The sequence below is a fragment of the Clarias gariepinus genome, chromosome 5 (genome assembly GCF_024256425.1).
Source record: "Clarias gariepinus isolate MV-2021 ecotype Netherlands chromosome 5, CGAR_prim_01v2, whole genome shotgun sequence".
NCBI lineage: Eukaryota > Metazoa > Chordata > Actinopteri > Siluriformes > Clariidae > Clarias > Clarias gariepinus.
The window spans coordinates 11,984,173-12,006,500 of record NC_071104.1 but is presented as its reverse complement, the minus strand read 5'-3'; the positions used below and the strand labels follow the sequence as shown (position 1 = coordinate 12,006,500).

The window sequence follows — 22,328 nt, the reverse complement described above, 5'->3', positions numbered from 1 at the left end:
GAAAGGGAACCCAAGTATACGAATACTATGATAATTACAGCATTTCAGTTCTCCCAGTATATCAAAGGCGGTGTTATGTAAATTAGTATATGGTGTTTCTGTGTATGTTTAAAATCTTTTATGCTTTAATTTATACTGTTGTTTTTTATTTATTATCATTTTCTGCAATTTGTTGTGCATTAATTACACAGAGCTTTCTTTTTAATGTAATATGGTGGGTAATTTTTCTCTCTCCATTGTATAATGTTTAATGGGTTTGTGTGTTGTGAGTAAAATGATACTTTTATGTATTCATGTTTTTTGGGAGTCACGTGACAAAAGAATGAACGATTCAGACCGAAAAGACTCAAAGGTAACTACAGTGGAACCTTGGATTACGAGCATAATTCATTCAGGAAGCTGGCTCGTATTTCAAAACACTCGTGAATCAAATAATAGGAAATAATGGAAACTCAAATGATTCATTCCACAGCCCAAACAAATTTATACATAAAAATAATTAATACAAAATATAAAAAAGTAAAAATAAATCCCGACAGATAAGTGTTTCCGTTTATGCACTCAGGCGCTGTGTGTGTGTGGGTGTTTGTGGGTGAAGCTAAAGTAAAAGGAGTGAAGGACTTAGCCCCTCATTTTACACAGTAAACCTTCCTCCTCTCTTGTTTGAGTTTCACACACACATTAACAGAAAGACTGTTTTATTTAAAAAAAATAGCAAAGAATTAACTAACGGAATCAGTGCTGTAAAGTGAAAAAAAACTGTAAACTTGCACTTTACCTGTAAGGGCCATATTTCATTCTTGTGATTTGTTATGTTTATCTTATTTCAGTTTATTAGTTAAGCATTAAGCATTAAGTATCATACTTATAATTTGTATTGTGACATCATTTCATGAGTTGTTCTGTGACATCATCCCACAGTTATGTAGTTTCATGTCTATCACGCACGTCAATTGTTAGTTGTTGTTAAGACACGGAAGGATACAGAAAGGTGTGGAGCACACAAGCTTTTGACCGTGAGACAGTAAGCTAAAAGGAATACAGTAAAATAAGTTGTTGTAACTGTAATCTATCGAAGCTACAGAACACAGCAAGCGACTTGTCGTGACTACAGTGGAACAACCGTTGTTTTTGATGTTGAAAATAAACAAGAGACAAAGAAATCAACGAAACGTCTGATGTCGTCAGTGACACTGTGTAACTAAAGACACGCGTCAGAACTTGTGAATAACATGCACCTGCATTACCCTTACAAAAAATTGCAACAGAGCAGGGTTTCTAGAGCAGTGTGTGTGTGTGTGTGTGTGTGTGTGTGTGTGTGTGTGTGTGTGAAGGCGAGAGGAGGAGGGGGTGTGTGTGAAGGGGCACAGTGCCCAAGGACACACATAACGGCAGACTGATAAAGAGAGAGTAAAAAATGGATCTTTAACTTCTCTAATGAGCCTTTTTTTTTGCTTTACACGTGCACATACGTGTGTTATAATAAACAGTACATATGCGCTAAACACACATGGATTTTGATTATACCAGTGAGAGACACACACTAAGACCCAGCAGGGAAGACGATTACCCGCAATTCCGCAGTGCAAAAGAGAGAAAAACCATTGGCTCAGTTGTGATCACATGATGTTCGACATCAAAACAACAACAAGCGCATACATGCTACATGATGCTACATGACAAGGATCCACTCCCTTTTCCTCTTCGGCAGTGGGGATGCAAAGGCAGGCTCTGAGCGGGAAGGTTTTGCGGGAGCTTGAGCAGTTCTTTCTCGTGCTGTCCTCATCACGGAGATCAAAGGGGTTGCATTCATCTTTATAGTCTCTGGGGGCGCGTAACATCGTCCTGCTTGCATGCCACTCTCTGATAGCTTCACCGCATGACTCTTTGCATTCTTCCTGGACCTCGGACTAAACTCTGCGCCTCACTTTTATAGGTGGAGGGAACCCGAGATCCGTTAACATTAATTATCGAAAGCGGGCCCAACCTTGTTTTCCCACCCCTTTGCGCACCTGCCCCTTCTGGCAGCGTATGGAATAAGCAAGGAACGACAACACAGGCACACGCCTTTTATAAAGATAAATAAAAAGATTATATGAAAATCTTTTTTGTTTTTTTTGTCATGAATAAAATTGAAAGTGAGAGAGAGAGAAAGAGAGAGAGGGAGAGAGAAAGAGACGGAAAGTTATAAAAGAAGAAAGTAACCTATATGCAGTTACAAAATTATAATCGTCTTCACATTATAATCATTATAAAGAGCTTCAATAACTTACAAGCCTCTCTCATTATGTATCAAAACTCACATACACATATCTCACCCAAGATTAACAGCACAGCGCTAACAAGGAAATACAGAAAAGACATGAGCTTTTAAATACTTACTTTATTTAATTCAACTTAAAATGCATCATTAAAATTAAATAATCTATTTCAGATTTTTAAATCTTCACCAAAACAGACATGAATTTAATTTCATCCTGTGGTTTATTTGTTTTTTAAAGCTGTGAACTTCATGGAAAAGAAAAGTGCTCTGTGGATATTTGACCTTAATATCACATTTTGATTTAATATTTCTTTATTTCAACAGAGTAGGTCATTATTTTCTCTCAAAATCCCTTTAAATTGAAACCTATTTAACAATTCTCAATTAAACGTTTCTTTAAAAGCAAACTTTTATAAAGAATATGAATATTTTAATGTTCAGTATTTCATTAATGAACTCTACATGATCTGATTCACTTTTACAGAGCATTCAAGTGGGAGGATCTTTACAGGACATTGTTTGGCAAAAACATAAAGGAATGGCAGTAATTTATCAGTAAAAGTGTGTGTAAAAGTGTGTATGTGTGTGTTAGTGAGAGGATTGGAGAATGATAGCTTTCCTCTGTCCCAGTCCAGCTTCACTCTGATCCTCTGGAATTTCTGTGCTACTGAGAGGAGAGTGACTGACTGTGGTGTAGAACATGCTCCATATTTATCAGAACAATACCCTATACACCAGATCCCATTTGCGGAGTATACATCTCCCTTCCTCTTAGCAGATTCTATCATCACACCTGCAAACCAGTGTGTACAGTCTCCAACTTCAACATCCCAGCAGTGTGTGCCTGAGTTAAAGCCCTCAGAGCCCAGGACACTTTCCCATTTATCAAATCTCTCTGGATTATCAGGAAGTTTCTGTTTCTCATCACTAAGTCTTACACTGGTCAGATCATCAGATACAATGAGTTCAGCATGAACAGTGTTGGGGTCCAGTGTTACAGGTGCTGAAAACACACGCACACACACATGCAGAAACAGAGTTAGTTTCAATAGGAAAATGTTAACTTAAAAATTATGTCAGCATGGCTCCAGCTAACGTTTGCCTGAAGCAAAGAAATTAATTTATATATAACCCAACAGCATGCTTTATGTCCTTTACACTGTATTCTAAAACAGTCTGACAGCAATGAACATCTTGCATAATACCTGTTCCCTAACACTATGTTCAAAATAAGGAGTCAACAAATCATCATCATAATCATCGTCATCATCATCAACAACAACAATGATAATATGGAGAGTTATCACACATTACACAAATAGAGAACCACATAAAAATTCCCCCCCCCTCCCCAACACACACACACACACACACACTTAACAAGAATAAGGCCTTACTGTATTGAACAGTGTGCTGCATATTCTTCCAGACTCTAAACTTCAGGTTGGCCAGATGTTTTGCCACATGGATCAGTGCTCCTGAAAGCTCCTCTAGATGCTGCAGTGTACACTGGGCTCTGCAAAAACATTCAGAAGTCAGTGTTGCTGTGGGTTTGGATTCAGAAACACAGAGAACGAGAGAGACAGGAACCGCATCACTCACCTTTTCACTGTGGACTTGTAGTTCTGTAAAACAACAAAGCAAACATCAGTAGATATGAATGGCAATTTTACACCACTGAAATGTGATGTTTTGGTTAGTGAAAAAAGTTATCCTAACTTTCTCACAGTATAAATACTGATTGAATGATCCTCACTTGTAAGAACGAGATGTCTTCAGCTCTCATCTCCTCTTCTATGGCTCTGATTGTGTCTGAAAGAGATGATATGTCTTTGCTTAGCTTCTCAATCTTCTCCTTCATCATCTGACTCTTCTGCTCCTCTTCCTCTCTCAGTGCAGCGATCCTGGCTTCCTCTTCATCTCGTAGGAACTGGTGAAGCTTCTCAAACTCCTTTTTAATCTGCCACTCTGTATGTTGGGCCTGAATCTGCAGTAATGAGCAAATGATTTATAATTATGCCCTGACACAAAATATACAGTAATAATAATAATAATAATAATAATAATAATAATAATAATAATAAAAACATGCTATTGATTATAACCTTTATATATTCTGCAGTTTGACTCCAGTTCAGTTTACAGTCTTTAAATATCTTTAGTTTATCCTGTAGAGGCTTCAGTGCAGTTTTGAGCTCCTCCTGAAACAAACCACCACACTGCATGGAGACACTGTTTGTTTGTTTTTTCAGCTTTTTTTTATGCATCATTTACTTCTTGCAACCAATAAGGCATTTAAAGTGGGTCATGCAACTGGGCAATGATCCAAAACACACTAGTAAATCTACATCAGAATGGTTGAAGTCAAAGTCCGGACATCAACCCAACTGAATCTGGGACCTTAAAATAGCTGTTCAGAAGCAAATGCCCCAAAACTTTGAAAGCAATGTTGTAAAGAAGAATAGGCCAAAATTTCTCTACAATGGTGTGAGTGACTGATAGTGACTTATAGTGACAGATGGATAATTGGTATTGCCGACATGTTTTTTTTTCTTTTTGGATTCATTAAAAGGCATTAATAGGCTTTGTGCCCCACAAACATAAATTAGTCTTAGCTGCCAATGATCTTGTCACCATTTTACTGGTATATAATTGATAGTCAATATTATTCAATTTATCTGGCAGTGGTGTTAATGTGTTAGGTCAGTAATTGGTGTAATGACCCATTGCTTAAAATATAGTCTTGGGTACAATTTTTGCAGTTTTATAAGGAAATTTGCTGCTTAGTTTTACTGAATATCTTGCAAAACCAGCTACAATCCTTCTGTCACACCTGCTACTTTTTTCATGCATGCAAAACCCAGAAACTTTTGCCCAGAAAAGATTTTTTTTTTTTTCGTACTGTTCTAATAATAAAGTCATAAAATAATTTATATTTTGTTTTTGTGAAAACTTTGTTATACATGTACCTGTAGAAGCAGATGGTAGAGTAAAGCAGAAGTGTAAATTATTTTCATTTATTTGTGTACAGTACACTGCTTCACTCTAACATCTGTTTCTGCTGGCTTCAGATGATGGAAATCTGTATATAATGAAACATTAGACTCACAGATTCGGTAATTTATTTAAATAAACTAATCAAAAAGCAACTACAACTTAATTATTGCACCTATTTTTATATCAAACATGTTTATCAGATGAGTCAAATCTTATCACACCTTAAGTGTCGGTGTGGGTGCAGGCTTTCAATCTAATCAAGCAGAAGCCACATCTGATTCTACCAGTTTAATTAGTCATTCTTGGCTTTCAGGAGAGAGGTGTGACATCTGCCTGGGTAGAATAAAAACCTGCATCGACATCAGCCCTTCATGAATAAGATTTCACATCACTGCTCTGATATTTTTGGTAGAATAAAATGATTTCCTATTATCTTTTTAAAAGAACACATAACCTTATACCTTATAGTCAGTTACTGCTTCTTCAATAGGGCAGAATTTGTGGTTTGTGTGCCTTCTTGAATCCCGACACACCAAACAAACAGCCTGCTGATCGTCCAGACAGAAGAGTTTGAGTTTCTCACTGTGCAGACTGCAGACTGTTTTACACACTGATGAAGATCTCTGACTTCTCTCCTGTAAGAAAGTCTCACAAAGGTTCTTCAACACCAGATTTGTAGGAGGTTGCTCCTCAGATGACTTTCCCCTACAAACAGGACATTCCCTGGAACCTTTTGCCACCCAGCACTCCTGCAAACACACTTTACACACACTGTGACTGCAGTGCAGAAGAACAGGATCCTTGTAGATTTCACAGCACACAGGACAGGAGAAATCATCCTCTGAAAACTTAGAAGCCATTTTATTTACCAACTGTGTTCTTTAGTCAAAATGTGAGAGCGTCACTTTGACTTTAATCATTAAATTTAAAAACAATACTTTGTGGGTCCAGTTAGTAATCGCTAACTAAACTAAAAATAAAAATTAAACTATCCTCACCAGACCAGAAGACTGCAGGCTGTATGTGGCGGACTGTAATTGTTTCAGACTCAAACACTCGCTTAATAGGAAGTGTTTTAGAGTCAGGTTTAACCTGTTCAAAAAAAAAAAAAAAAAGCTTACGTTTTGGCCTTAGCACAAGTTTATGGCATCCAGGGCAGGAAGTCTGGTTTGCATTTGGATGCACCTCCTGTCAGTCATTACATACACACTCTAATTTAAGAGTTGAAAGTGGAGCTTTGTGTGGGAATAGTTTCAATATCAAACCCAACCAGGTGTTAATCTTAATGAATATACATTTGAGCACTGACTACAGATAGATTACTAGACATTTTGATACTTATTTATTCACTGATGAATCTGAGTCTTTTAAATTCTTTATTATGGGAAACTGTTGAACTCACTTTTCCAGTTTCCAATGGCCGAACTGGGTCTCAGTTAGAAAACTGACATCTTGTAAATCTGACATTCTTTCTACATTTAGATTTTTTTTAACAGCTACATCATTACACTATCATTATAATATATAACACCAGTTAACTGTATGTATTGTGGATGGACAAGTTTAAGCCCCTGGGGTGGGTGGATGTGCTAACCAGCTGTGTTGTGTGTTCTGTCCACTTAAGGTCTTCACAGATATGGACACCCAGGAATTTATAACTGTCCACTCTTACTACCTCGCAGCCTTTAATAAGTAATAGCTGGTAGAAACGTTGACCTCTCCTCATGTCCATATCCATCTCCTTGGTCTTACTGATCTTCTGTGTGAGGTTATTAGCCTCACACCATGTGATCAGATTTGAAACCTTGTTAGTGCCTGTGATGAGTTTAATGACTGTAGTGTCATCTGCGATGACATTATTGAGCTGGGCAGCTACACAGTCATGAGTGAAGAGAGTGTACAGCATAGGGCTGGGTACACAGCCTTAATGAGTGCCTGTCTTCATGATGAGGATGTTGAAGAAGTGTTTTCTGAGGTGGACATGCTGGAGTCTACCAGGAAGGAGGCTCAGTATCCAATTACACAATGCAGATGACAATCCAAAGTTATGCAACTTGATTATGAGTTTTGAGGGGATGATAGTATTGTGAGCTGTAGTCTATAAAATGTAGTCTGGCGTAACTGTCCTTTATCTCCAGGTGTGTCATGATTTTCTGCATAGCAAATGAGATTGCATCGACTGTGGATCTGTTTGACTTGTAAGCAAACTTTAGTGGGTCCAAATTTTATCTAAAGGAGCTCTAAAGGAGCTTCAGCTCATTAATCCTTGAGAAAAGGAACTAAAGCCTGAGGCGTCAGTCTACAGTTATGTATATGGCACCACTCAGAGCTAAAGCCAGCAAAACCAAATGCACAAACCCAAATGCTGTTGCCATGAGACACGCTGTTAAACCATTATTTTGGTTGAGTACCATCTGTAGTTGCCACTCGAGTCTTGGTCCAAATGGTTTGTTCTTTTGTCACATGACTCTCATAAATAATTCTCATAGATGCTACACAGTGCATTACACAGGACGCTATGCAGTGCATTATAGCAGTTCTTCTCATAAGTCTTCTGGTCCAAATAATTTGTTCGTTTGTCATGTGACTCTTATAGACACTATGCAGAACACTAATAGACTCAATAGAAAAGAGATGAAATATTTAACCTCCAACTCTACCTTACATCCAAAGCATTGTTTCTAGTCGTTCTAAACCATCTAATGTACACTTGTTTTGTGACCAACTTAGAAGTACAACACATTATTCACAGTTGAATGGTCCTGATTTCAGGTACATTTTAACCTTTGTTTTAGCATCAAGGGTGACGGATTCCTCGTTGCAGGAAGACATGATACAGTGGAACCTCTGATTGCAAGTAACCTGGTTAGATTTTAGTATACATTTTAACTAACGTTAGACTAGAGTCTTGATTTACGAGTACCAAGTATTATCAAGTATTATGTAGCACACATTCACTTCTTGTTTAGACAAAGAGCATCAAGTGATCACAACTTAACCAATAGTGTGAGGGCGAGAGGAGGAGCGGAGAGGCACAGTGTCTAATGACTCACACACACACACACACACACAGTGTGCAGGCTGACAGAGAGAGAGAGAGAGAGAGAGAGAGAGAGATCTTTAACCTCAAAAAAGAGAGGAGGAAGAGTTACTGTGTAAGATAAGAGGAGGGAGAGGGAAGGGGGTCATTCCTTCTCTCCTTTTACTTTGACTTCACACACACGCACACATACACAGTGCGTGCACACAGAACATACTGTACACTGTACACAGTGCGTGTGCGCGCATACACACTAACAGAAACACTCATCTGTCGGGATTTATATATTTTTAAAGGTAAAGTGCAGGTTAAGTAGTTTTATTTTTACTTGGAATTTACTGTAAGGAATATTTGATTTTAAGTGTGTTTCATGATATTCTGTGTGCGTGAGAACAGAGTGTTTTTCTTCCTTTTCTCACGACACGAGCTGCACTTTCAATAAACACATTCTATAGTAGTTTATGGTAAAGGTCATAAAACTGTTGAACGCTCGTAAATGCAAAGCTACTCCTAAATTTATTTTCTTCCTTACCTTATCTTTTAAAAGCATTCCAGACTGGATGTTAACACTCCTGAATCCACCTTTTCTTTGGTTCTTTGTGTGTATGTGTATATATACTCCTGTCTCCCACAATAAACATTGTACATGTCACTGAGCACTGAGTTCTGTGTTTTTCATTAAGGGGTTCCCTGGCCAGGCGGAACAAGCAGAATACAGGCTGAGCACTGAGTAGACAAAAGGAGGTCTACCAAAATTCAAGAAATCCTTACATTATCCTTTGTATTAAATATTTTATGTATTTATTTTTCTGGGTTGTGAAATGAATAATCAGAGTTTTTATTATTTCTTCACTTTGATTTACAAGTGTTGATATATGAGTATACTTCCGGAACAAATTATGCCTGTAATCCAAGGTTCCACTGTACTTTTGAATTTTCAGTAGCTGTAAGCTGTCTTTAAATATTTTATTTTGCATGTAATGAATCTACTGTAGAATATATGAAAGGTACACATTTAAAATTTAATTCTAAGTGAAAATAAACTTTTTCATGATATTGTTTTTTCCCCAAGATTTTACATTTACTAGTTGGAAGTGGATATGGTTGATATTAATAAGTAAATACAAATTGAAATATGAGAAATGTTGAAGTCAAAACAGGGCTTTTGATTTTGCAGAATAACAGAAAACAGTTATGAGAATAAAAACAGTAATGCACTGTTTCACAAGTGAGGTAGAAAGTTTTCTCAGCATGGTAGAGTCATGATCAGGCTGCCTGCTTCACCTCTGTAACGCTGTTTTTTTAGGAACTCCTTTAATGGCCTCCTTTAATGTGATCAAACATGAACAGGAGTGTGGCGGGGCTGTGGCTTGGTGGGTCATGACAGAGGGGGGACCAGTCAACAAATCTGGGACACATAATGCAACATGGGTTTTTTCCGACACAGGGATAAGGGTAGGGCTAATTAAACGGAACCCATGCAGATAAACTGTTCACGTATTTCATCAAAGGAGCATAAGAGAGATGACAGCATTTGCTTTTACTGCGGTTAGACAGGCCATGTGCTCTTTCACACTAAATGGTCCGATCTTATGTCACTCATGCTTTAGTGGACTGCGGGGCTGACCAAAACCTGATCTCTTCCTTCACTGCCCAAGTAAAATTTTACTCAATATGGAATTTTGAGTTTTTTAAATTGCTTTTTAAATGCATAAAACTACTACCTAATTTTGTTTATTGCATCGAGGCTTTTTGACTTTGTCATAAGTCTGTATTTAATTAAAATAAAACAAAACAATTTTTTTTTTACTAAATTATAAAATGCTTTGGTGAAAATTATTACCTTTGTGTTGGTAGGGTCAGTTTTGACCTAGTTATAAACTAAGGTTATAAAACAGTAGTTAGGGTCAAAGGGACTTCCGGTGGCGCGCCGCTGCAAGATGACTGCTCAGCACTAGGCTCCGTTAAAAAAAAAACTCCTATTTTCTGTAATTTCTTTAATATTGAGGAAAGATCATCTCTTGTCTTGTCAACATATAAGTTATATTTTAAGTATGGTAACGGGTAAAAAGTTGATGTCACCTCAAAAGCAAGATTCAAGCGGAAAATGCCTCAAAACGGACGAGCCGTGCAATCGGAGTGCAACAGAAGGCCATGTGCGAAATGATTTCCAACATGCTAACAGAGGCAATAAAGTTGGCTCTTATTCCTTTTAACAACTATATTAATGAGAATGGTGCTGTTCTCCGAACACTGAAAGAAAAATGGAGTCTCTGGGTAAAAGTTTGGTAAATATCACAACGAAAGTGTATAATGTTCAAGGTAGTCTTCGTAAAACAAAAAAGATACAAATCTTTGCCTGTCTCAGATGGAACAGATCGGTCACGCCGCAACAATGTACGCCTGGTTAATTTACCAACGGGAATGAAAGGGGATGACCCTGCCGGCGTTTTGCAAAAAATGCTACCCAAATGGATCCCCGACCTCTCATTGCGCCCGTGCCCGATCGAGATTGACAGAGTTCACTGAGTGTACTCGAATTCCAACTCATCTAAACCTCGCTCTATGATATTTCGTCTTCTTCGTTATCCGGACAGGCAAGCTATCCTTCAAGTGGCATGTAAAGCAAAACCGACTCTGCCTGGAGGAACAACTCTGGAATTCTATGCTGACTACAGTCCTGAGACGGCGCAACGGAGGAAAGCATTTTCGGGCGTTAGAGTAAAGCTCCATCAGAAAGGCGCTGAATTTTTCCTGATATATCCAGTGCTACAAAGAGTCACCTACTAGGGTCAAAAGCATTCATTCGAATCTCCGGAGGATGTGGATGATTTCATCAAGGACTTAGATGGCGTGACTATATCGATGCCTCGTATATCTTTAAACCTCCAGTTACAGGTACCAATGAAGGAAGAGGATGTATAGAATCACTAGCGTTGTATGGTTAACAAATCCGTGTCATACATGAAACACGTCTCGGGTTACTTTGCTGTAACCCTGTTTCCTAAAAAGGCGGGAACGAGATGCTGCGTGAAAACGCTATGGGAACATCTTGTCATGTTGCCGGTTGTGAAGCATGTGTGTACCAAACATGCCAAATTTTTGGCTTTTATAACCTTGGTCAGGTGACGTCATCTGATGGGACGCACCTGCAGGTTATAAATAGGAGTGACCTGGAAACATTCCTTAGATTGATTTGTCTGAACGGACGTCCGGTCACATAGGCAGTGCGGCATTGGGACGCAGCATCTCGTTCCCGCCTTTTCAGGGAACAGGGTTACAGCAAAGTAACCCGAGACGTTCCCTTTCAAAGGCTACACTCGATGCTGCGTGAAAACGCTATGGGAACGAGAGTACCAACGCCGCCGCACTGCAAGTATCTGGACTCGAAGTTGTGTAGCGTGTGCGCACAAGGCCGAGAAGGTCCCAGAACTATGTCTGGGTAGCTGACTCGAGGACCCGTGGGCCCGGAGTAGCATGAACATCCAAACTATAAATGTATTAAATGTGTGCGGAGAGGACAACCCTCCGTGTCACACACTTGCTGCAGGGGAATACCTCTTGCTAGTGCAATAGATGAGGCGATCCCCCTGGTTGAATGAGCCCTGATTTCTAGAGGCAAAGTGAGCCCACATGCCTCATAGGAGAGGGCAATAGCCCAGTGTAGTGGGGGCCACCCCCCGTTGCGGCCCCAGACCATGTAAAAGCTGCTCTGACTTGCGCCACTAGCTGATGCGGTGGATGTAAATCTGAAGAGCACGTACTGGACACAGTAAGTGAAGTCTCTCCTGCTCCGAAGCTGTAAAGGCGGAGGACAGAAGGCTTCAAAACAATAGGATGCATATCGGCAAATGTGTGCGGAGAGAACCAACCCTCCGTGTCACAGACTTGCTGCAAGGGAATACCTCTTGCTAGTGCAATTGATGAGGCGATTCCCCTGGTTGAATGAACCCTGATTCCTAGAGGCGAAGTAAGCCCACGCGCCTCATAGGAGAGGGCAATAGCATCTCTCACGCAGCTTGCGGCTTCAAAACATGTAAAAGCTGCTCTGACGTATGCCACTGGCTAATGCGGTGGACGTAAATCTGAAGAGCATGTACTGGACACAGTAAGTGAAGTCTCTCCTGCTCCGAAGCTGTAAAGGCGGAGGACAGAAGGCTTCAAAACAATAGGATGCATATCGGCAAATGTGTGCGGAGAGGACCAACCCTCCGCATCACAGACTTGCTGCAAAGGGATACCTCTTGCTAGTGCAATTGATGAGGCGATTCCCCTGGTTGAATGAACCCTGATTCCTAGAGGCAAAGTGAACCCACGCGCCTCATAGGAGAGGGCAATAGCATCTCTCACGCAGCTTGCGGCTTCAAAACATGTAAAAGCTGCTCTGACTTACGCCACTGGCTAATGCGGTGGACATAAATCTGAAAAGCACGTACTGGACACAGTAAGTGAAGTCTCTCCTGCTCCGAAGCTGTAAAGGTGAAGGACAGAAGGCTTCAAAACAATAGGATGCATGTTGGCAAATGTGTGCGGAGAGGACCAACCCTCCACGTCACATACTTGCTGCAAGTGAATACCTCTTGCTAGTGCAATAGATGAGGCGATTCCCCTGGTTGAATGAGCCCTGATTCCTAGAGGCGAAGTGAGCCCACGCGCCTCATAGGAGAGGGTAATAGCATCTCTCACGCAGCTTGTGGCCCCGAAACATGTAAAAGCTGCACTGACTTACGCCACTGGCTGATGCAGTGGACGTTAATCTGAAGAGCACGTACCGGACACGGTGAGTGAAGTCTCTCCTGCTCCGAAGCTGTAAAGGCGGAGGACAGAAGGCTTCAAAAACAATAGGGATGTCCGATCCTCTTAGAGAGGTAACACCATTTAGAAAAAACATCTTAAGTGTCAGAAACCTGAGGCGCTGACTCTAGTGGTTCAACAAGGGGGCACAAGCCAGAGGACAAATTTTTTCTGCAGAAACTCCAGCACTGAAACAATTCGGCAGTGGACTGGGTCTACCTGCTTCGTCATGCACCAACTTTCAAATACATTTTATTTGAGGGGAGGCAGCCCTAGTACTTAGAATAGTCTTAATTACGCTGGCTGGAAGACCAGCTTGACTTAGATTCAGAGAGTAGTAAAGGGGACATTTGCTGATCTTGCGAGGCAAAGAGGTCCACCTCCGCTACATGAAATTTTCCCAGAATGTAAATCGCCCTGAGGGACAGGAATCTGGTGCACTAGCTATTTAGCGGCGTGAGAACAGTCCGCCCTGGCGATTAATATATGAGACATAGTGCCATAGTGTTGTCCACCCGCACTAGGACATGGTAGTCTCAACTGCTGGAGGAAGTGCTTCAGGGCCTGAAATAGAGCCATGATTTTGAGGCAATTGATGTGCCGCGCAAAAAGATGGCCTCTCCAGCTCCCTTGGGCTGGACGGTCATTTAAGACCGCACCCCAGCCCATGAGGGAAGTGTCTGTCGTTAGCATATGCGACGACAAGACAAACTTAGAGTGGGACCTAGAGTCAGAAACCGGGGTCTGAATCACATAGGAAGGGTACGAAGCACCTGGCGCATAGCCCTTATTGGGGATTGGCCCTAGAGTAAAATCCCCTGGTTCTTAGCCACAACTGAAATGCTCTCATGTGCAGAAGGTCCAAAGGTGTCACCGTGGATACAGCTGCCATGAGAGCTAAAATCTCTGAAAGTGATGGTCACTTTCTGGTCTAGCTTGATTTCCTTGACGGTGTTGAGAATGGATTCGACACGAGCGGGAGACAGCTGTGGCCGCTTACGCTCAAATTCCATGTGACACCATGTTGTTCTCTAAACAGGAAAGAGCATGCTTTCATGGCATTGGATCTCAATCCTAGGAAACAAAGATTAGCTAGAACGACATGCTGATGTCGAACCGCTAGCTACTGAGACTGGGCCAGCCATTCATGTAATTCAATGCGGATGCTCTGGAGTCGTAAGAGCCAGAACTACATCCATGTATTTTGTGCATGTGCAGGTGAAAAAGCTAGACCAAATGAAAGGACCTGATACTAGTAAGCTTCGCCCCCGAAAGCGAACCTCAGGAACCTCCTGTGTTGTGGCAATATTTCCATTGATTTATTTTTAGATAGCGGTAAAGCCCACAAAATCTAAAAAATTGGACGCAGCCCCCCGTTCCTCTTGCACTTTCCGGTTTCATGGAAGTGGAGACCACGCCATTGAAATGCGGAGGGTGATGTGAAAACTGAATCCTGTAGTTTCTCTGTACAGTGCTTAGTACCCAAGGAGATATACTTGGCAGTAGCTTCCACGCTGCCAGTTTCTCAGAAAGGGGCAAAGCTCAGCGGCTTGGTTAAATGGGGGGGATGTTAGATGTTCGGCATCCTGAAACACGGCAGGAAAAACCCGAAGAACTAACATTTTATTGGAGACTGGAGTTGCCCAAAACACCATTGGTGGCGGAGCAAGAACACCAACCTCCTGGGGGTGCCAGGGAGAACACTTCATTCTTTAAAAGGAATTCTGCGTGCCTCTCCCCATTGGGGGGCCACCCCCCCAAGGTCCTGGGCACATGAACCTCAGGGCTTCTTTGTGAAGACAATATGCCAGTCTGACCTCTTTTGAGGCGGATTGCGTGACGCACCCCAATCTTGCGAGGGGGTGCCTAGCTCAAAAACACTCTCCTTGTGTGTTTCACGCCTCGCAACAGTCAGACCCGGTCGAGACTGGGTGGCCGACAGTCCCGACTCTTGAGAAGGCGGGGAAGGAATTTCCCGAAGGCTTGTTATATAACTTCGCCTCATGAACCTAGTGGCGACCGAGCCAAGTAGGCCGGGAGGCGAGATGGGGCATCAAGGAGGAATACACGATCCTTCTCCTTAATGCCCCTGAGATTCAACCACAAGTGCCTCTCCAAGGAGACCATAGCAGCCATAAAACGGCCGATAGCACGAGCCGTCTGCTTTATTGCACGAAGAGACAAGTCTGTGGCCCGGCGTAAGTCCAATACGCCTACCTTGCAGAGCCCCGCCAGTACTCAAGTCTCTCAGCAGGTCAGCCTGGTAGGCATGCAAAACCGCCATGGTGTGCAATGCGCCAACCTGACCTGCTGCCTGAAAAGCTTTTCCCTCCAGGGAAGATAAAAAGTCTACACAGCTTGAAAGGAAGTAATAGCTTTTCAGGAAGGATGATGTCCCAGAAGAGAGATAGCCTGGAAGCGTCTCTTCTATCTGGGTGTCATCATTCTACCTCAACTATATTTAAATAAATAAATAAGTTGATGGCAGGAAAACACGGGATGAATACAGCTTACTCCATGAAAGGGTTAACTCATATGGAGATTGCTAAGAAAAGGGGAGAGAGCGTCGTTGAGGCTCTGCCCCCGGCCACCTGACAGAACCTGCTGTCTATGTTTTTATTTATTTATTTTTAAGTGCTTAGAGGCTATTACCATCTCCGCGGAAGCAGGAGAGGATGTTTATCCTTGCCCATTCACAAGAAGCGCAGCGCGCGCTTGAGAGCGGATAGAGGGATTTCCCGATCCGATGAGAACGCGAAAGAAAGGAGTTTTAAATCCGTCTCTCACTGCTCTGCCGGATGCACGAGTTTAAGCCCCAGGAATGCGCGGCGGCTCGAGGCTTCTCAAATGCGAGGCGCGCGCGTAGCACTTAATCGAAGCAGTAAAGTGTAGAGATCGCCCTCCGATATGGATTATGCACACGGAGGGACATCTCGTTTAAACTCTGCCATTATCGGTGAGTTAAACACTTATTTTTGCTGGTTAGACACACACGCTCACAACTAGGTGAAGACAAGAATCTGAGGAATGTTTCCGGTTCACTCCTATTTATAAACTGTGGGTGCATCCCATCAGATAAGGTCACCTGACCGAGGTTATAAACGCCAAAAATTTGGCGTGTTTGGTACACACATGCTTCACAACCGGCAACATGACAAGATGTTCCCATGGCGTTTTCACGCAGCATCGAGTGTAGCCTTTGAAAGGGAACAAGCGTTTTCTGCTTGCACCCTTGTTATTTACTAAAGCAAAATGGCAATCTTTGTTGTGCAAATGCATTCTGACTTTAAACACTCTTTGACAAAGTTTTTTTTTCTGTTTAGGGTGTTAGTCAGATAGTATTATATAACGAGTTACTGTTTATCTATTTTATGACTGTTTGATAAAGAAAGGTTTCAGTTTCCAGTTTAAAATCTGTGAAGTAAAATTCAGTTAGGAAGTTGTCAATTTTGCATTTGAATACAGTGTTTTGTAAAATTAACTTTCCTCTAAAAATCACTTTTCTCAGGGGGTTGATAGGGTAATTAGTGCTTAGACATTGCCACGTGATCGCCACAGACGTTGGCTAATTGGGGGATTTGGGAGAGGGAGGGGGCGCTCAGGCACATAAAGCACTCAGAAATTTCAAGTTTTCTGTTTATATCTGTAAAAACTTTAACTGACATCTTTTTAGTATACTATAATTTTCATGTCTCAATTTGCGTAAGCTTCCTAACTATAGATTATGGTTAGAATTAATATTTTATCAATGAATGTTAGGGGGTTAAATACTCCTATCAAACGCACAAAGGTTTTAGATCTTTTACATAGAAAAAAGATTCATGTAGCATTCCTCCAAGAAACCCATCTAATTGCATCAGATAACCAAAGATTGCAAAACAGACATTATATTCCCATAGTGTCCTCAATTATGGTTCTAAAAAAAAAGGGGTGATAATTTTGCTTAAATGCAATTCTAATATTACTGTTGAACATACAGGTTTGGATAATGATGGTAGAGTTGCATATTGTTGTATTTCAGTAGAAGGAAAGAAGTTGGCATTTGTTAATATTTTCCCCCCATATTCATATGATACCTACTTTTTGCCAAATGTTTCAAAAACTCTCGCTCATCTTTTATCTCTTAATGGATAATCAATTATCATTGGAGCAGACATGAATGCATTGCTTGATTGACACAACTTTGGACCGTTCCAATCCGTCAAGCTCAGTAGCACAGTCTCAATCTTCTACAGCACTGAGATTGTTCACTGCGGATTTAGATGTATGTGACGCTTGGCGACTGCATAATCCTACAGTCAAAGAATATACCTATTTCTCCCCAAGTTGCAAATCATTCTCGAGAATTGACTATATTCTATTTTCATCATCATTACTTCCAGATCTAATCAAAATATTGAATTTCTAACACAAAGTATCTCAGACCATAATGCTGTATTTGCACATCTCCAGATTAACACTTTATGTAAACCTTCCAGATGGAGATTTAATACTTTCTTACTGCAAAATGAAGAATTCCTTTCTAACTGAGAGCAAAACTGATTGAATTTATTAACTTAAACCAAAATTCTGTTTCTAATCAAGACATGTTCTGGGCATCTATCAAAATGTTTTTAAGAAATAATGCCATCTTATTCGCTGCCAGACTAAAAAAAATATAAATATCTTGAACAATTATCAACATTAGAGAGTAAGTGTGGGGAATTAGAGAGGGAATTGGGTTTTAAATTTTCTGAAGAAAAACAACAAAAATTGATTGTTGAAAGGGCTGCTCTTAATGATTTGCTTCGACAAAGAACAGAATATTTAATGCATATTACAAAACATAAATATTACATAGACGGCAGTAAACCAAGTCGACCCCTTGCGCTCACTCTGAAAAAACATAAACAACGTTTTAATATTCAAGCAGTCAAAAGCCCTAAAAATGATCTCACCTCGCATCCCATGGAGATCAATAAAACATTCCAAAAACATTTTTGAAAAATTGTATACTTCAGAAACACAACCTAACATAGACCGGTTAAATATTTTTTTTGACGAACTGTCAAAAGAAAAAAAACTGATAGTTTAGATTCTGAAATTACATTGAAAGAACTCTATAATGCAGCAATGGATTCTCATAAGGGTAATTCACCGGGAATTGACGGCATCCCAATCGATTTATATTTGGTGCTGTGGGATCTACTAGGTCATATCTGGTTACGCATTATTAATGACACCATGTTCAAATGCCACTTTCATAAAGATATTAATACGGCTTTATAGTTTTACCTAAACCTGGCAAAGACCATTCAGATTGTTCTAATTATAGGTCTATTTCCTTGATTAACGAAGATGTTAAAATATACGCTAGAGTTATTGCCAGACGCTTACAATCAGTGATTCATAAATTAATTGATCCAGATCAATCAGGATTTATTACTGGCCGTTTGGCTGCGGATAATGTGCGTAGAGTGTTACATGTTATCAGTGAATCAGGGAAACTAAAAACACCTAGTGGCCTCTTATTTATAGATGCTGAAAAAGCCTTTAATCGGCTGGAATGGGGGTATTTATGGTATACATTGAAAAGGTTCTTTTTTGGCAATAAGTTTATTAGAATGATACTAACCCTATACAATAATCCCATGGCCAGAGTATCTACTGTACCAATGGGCTTATTTCAGATATCTCAGATTCATTCAATAGAAGCCTTGGCACAGTTTATTAGTCAGTGTCAGTATTTTACTCCAAATCAGTTGGGCACATCAGTCCATTCCATTTCTCTATATGCAGATGATACTTTATTGTTTTTCTGACCTACAATGTTCACTCCCTAATGCCCTTAAAGTTATGGATGAATTTGGCAAGCTTTCTGGATTTAAAATCAATCATTCTAAAACGATTTTGATGCCTCTTAATTCAGGAGGTTCCAATGCCCTTATTATTAACAATAATATTCAGATATCAACGCAAGTTAAATACTTAAGGATTGAACTGAGGCCTTTCTTATCCCTCATCTTAAAAGTCAATTATATGTTAATCTATAAAAATGTTGAAGCTGATATCCAAAGATGAATGTGTCTACCTTCATTCCTACCTCCATCTCATCAATAAAAATGAATATCTTGCCTCGTATTAATTTCATTAGCTCCATGGTCCCTCTTTCTCCACCAGCAATTTATTGGAAAAAGTAAAAACTCCTTACTGATCAAATATGTATGGAATGGAAAACGTCCACGCATTAAGTGGTCTACACTTCAAAAGCAAATCGGAAGGTGGATGGGGCTGCCACAACTTTAAATGGTATCACTGGTCCTTTGTTCCGCTCCCGGTTGTGAAGTGGTTTGATCCCTGTTCACAATCTTTGTGGAAACAAATAGAAAAAGACCTAATTGGACCAATTCGTCTGCAAGACTTTCTGTTTCCTGGCTTTTTTTTTACAGGAAGTGTTCTTTATACTACGGTTCTATTCTGTCCTACACTCTTCAAATACTTAAGAAAATAGAAAGTCTCTTCTCTTCTAAAACTATCTGGCACACCCATAACCCTATTTGGCACAATTAAAATTTACTTTCTGGTGGAAAACCATTTGTACAAACATCTTGGACAGAGAGAGGTATTCTAATATTAAATTACATAAAAGGAGAAAAATCAATCCTAGACTTTTAAGAACTAATCAAAAGACTTTCAAGTACTAATTTCTGCTTTGCAACTCATAACGCAGAGATTTTTTCAAAAGCAAGAATAAGGTTATCTGAATTGATTTCTAATAATAGTAAAATTGAATGGGAAAAAGTATAGAATAATACATTTCAATCATGAGTTTATCCACTTTATCTATCGAGAAGACGATTTACAATAAGCCAAGCTCTGGATTATATATTTTCAGAAAATGAGGCAGAGGACACAGAACAGCATAGTGATACAGATGAGCAGGGTTTCGAGTAGGAAGACATTGTAGAGTATCTACCAGAAGGCACAGACACATCTGATGAGTCTGAAGGGGAGCTCACCGACGCTGAAGCTGCACTCACTCCTGATAAAACGTTCAAATCCAAAAGTGAACAAAAGTGGCAACATCTGTTGGAGCTCAGTAACTCCTGACTTACATGGCAGGGCAGCTGCTGCAAATGTCATCAAAATGACCCCTGGAATCACAAGGTTTGCTGTGATGAGAGTAAGTGACATCAAGGCACATTTTGATCTGTTTATGCCATTGTCAGTAAAGAAAGTCATGATTGCTATTACAAACCCCTGAAGAAAAAAAGGTTCATGGCGACATGTGGAATGACATTAATGAGGAATACCTGATGCTTATATTGGTGTTCTTCTTCTTGCTGGTGTTTACAAATCCAGCAATGAGGCCACAGAAATATTTTCCGGTAACAATGTCACTTCAGTCATTTCGAACGCTATTAAGAGTTCTTAGATTTGACGACAGAAAAACTAGAGAAAAATCTGACAAGACTGCTCCCATCAGGGATGTCTGGAAAAGGTGGGTGCAGCTCCTTCCACTGATGTTCAACCCAGGGCCAAAGGTAACAGTAGATGAACGTTTTGTCTCTTTCTGTGGAAAATGCCCATTCCGGGAGTACATGTACAGGGAAATACGGGATAATTTTGGGCAGCCTGTGATGCAAAAACCAGCTATGCATGTAATCTGCAGATTTACACAGGCAAACATGCCAGTGGCATTCCTGAGAAAAATTAAGGAAAATGTGTAGTCCTTGATATGACTACTGGACTGCGGGGTCACAATATCACATGTGAAAATTTCTTTACCAGCTATGACCTTGGACAAGAACTTTTCAGGTGGAAACTTACCATGGTGGGCACGGAAAAAAAAAATAAACCTGAGCTGCCTGCCAAAATTTTGCAGGTGAAGGACAGGGCTCCACTTTCTTTAAAATTTGCTTTTACAGACACCACCACGGTTGTTTCATATTGTCCAAAAAAACACCGGAGTGTGATACTTATGTCCACTTTTCACAAAGACGCTCATAATTATCTTGAACTATATTAAAAACAAAGGTGGAGTGGACAACCTGGACAAGCTGACAGACACACCTGCCAGAGAATGACCAGGAGATGGCCAATGGTTGTGTTTTATAACATTCTAGATGTGTCTGCATACAATGCATTTGTGTTGTGGACCCACATTCACCTATGGTGGAACTCAACCAGAAAAAACAAGCAGAGAATGTTTCTTGAGGAGTCCATGTAGCACTCCTTCCACACCATCAACAACACAGCATCCGTGTCAGCATCCTTTTCGCCCAGCACTGCCTTAACATCAACCTACACAGCCACAGCCACAACCCCACTAAAGGCCACCTGATTCTAAAAAAAAAAAAAGAGGTGTCAGGTCTGTCCTAGCAGTAAAGACAGAAGGACAAACGTACTCTGCTTCTACTGCAAAAAAAGATATTTGCAAAGTAGAGTACACATTAAAAGTGTGACTTTTTGCCACACATGCATCTAAATGCACATGCATGTTCTTGCACACAAAGACACTTTTTGAAACTAGTGCTTCATTTCTATTGGATTAATTTGCTTGATTGTTCATTGTTTGTTTGACCTTGCAAATCCACATTTTAAGATTTTCTTGTTTAGCTTTCCATTTATATTAAAGTTAATTAATTAAGTTAGTTAATTACTTTACTTACTTTAAAGAAATGAATGGTACCCCATATGAAAGTACTCAAAAATGTGCGTGCGAAGCTGCACGTATAGGCCTGAAATTCTGCTTGCATAAGCGATCTGATATATATGTTGAGGTCCCCTAGACTGGGGAAGCTTAATGAACCCCAGATGTTTGGGATGACATCATTGCATGTAGAATAAATTCTTTTGTCCTGGTTGACTATATAAGTGGGGAGCCGACGGGACAGTGTTGCGATTCTGCAGTCTCCCCCGGCCGTTATTGCATGATAAATAAAGGTCGAGATCTTCTGAAACCAAAGCCTGGGTCTTCAATCAATTTCCACAACATCTTGGCGCTGCGAGCAGGGTGGTGAAGGGGCAAAGGTGTGTCTGATCACCGTGGGCATCCTTGGCGGGCAGCACAAACAGGTGGCCACCTAAAAAAGGTAAGCGACTTTTGCTTATAGACTTAGTTTGTGTTGTTTGCTGGAATAACCCATGGTGGTAAGTACACCTGATAAAGACCTCTCCAAATTAAGTAGTCTCTACATGGGCTTTGGTTCCAGAAAGAAATGCATGCATCAGCTCACTAACTGTTGTACTGAT

At 40.4% G+C, this 22,328-nt stretch overlaps 1 protein-coding gene and 1 pseudogene across 1 annotated transcript; one reads left to right on the top strand and one right to left on the bottom strand.

Moving 5' to 3' along the window:
* Positions 1 to 2,496: 2,496 nt before the first annotated feature.
* LOC128523858 (zinc-binding protein A33-like) lies at positions 2,497 to 6,260 on the bottom strand. Its single transcript, XM_053496009.1, has 6 exons — positions 5,722 to 6,260; positions 4,369 to 4,464; positions 4,020 to 4,250; positions 3,866 to 3,888; positions 3,661 to 3,779; positions 2,497 to 3,266 (listed from the first exon to the last, which is right to left on the bottom strand). Exons 1-6 carry the CDS (start codon positions 6,118 to 6,120, stop codon positions 2,722 to 2,724), a joined length of 1,413 nt encoding a protein of 470 aa, XP_053351984.1. The 5' UTR covers positions 6,121 to 6,260; the 3' UTR covers positions 2,497 to 2,721.
* Positions 6,261 to 20,070: 13,810 nt separating this feature from the next.
* Positions 20,071 to 21,923, top strand: LOC128524011 (uncharacterized; annotated as a pseudogene).
* Positions 21,924 to 22,328: the final 405 nt, after the last annotated feature.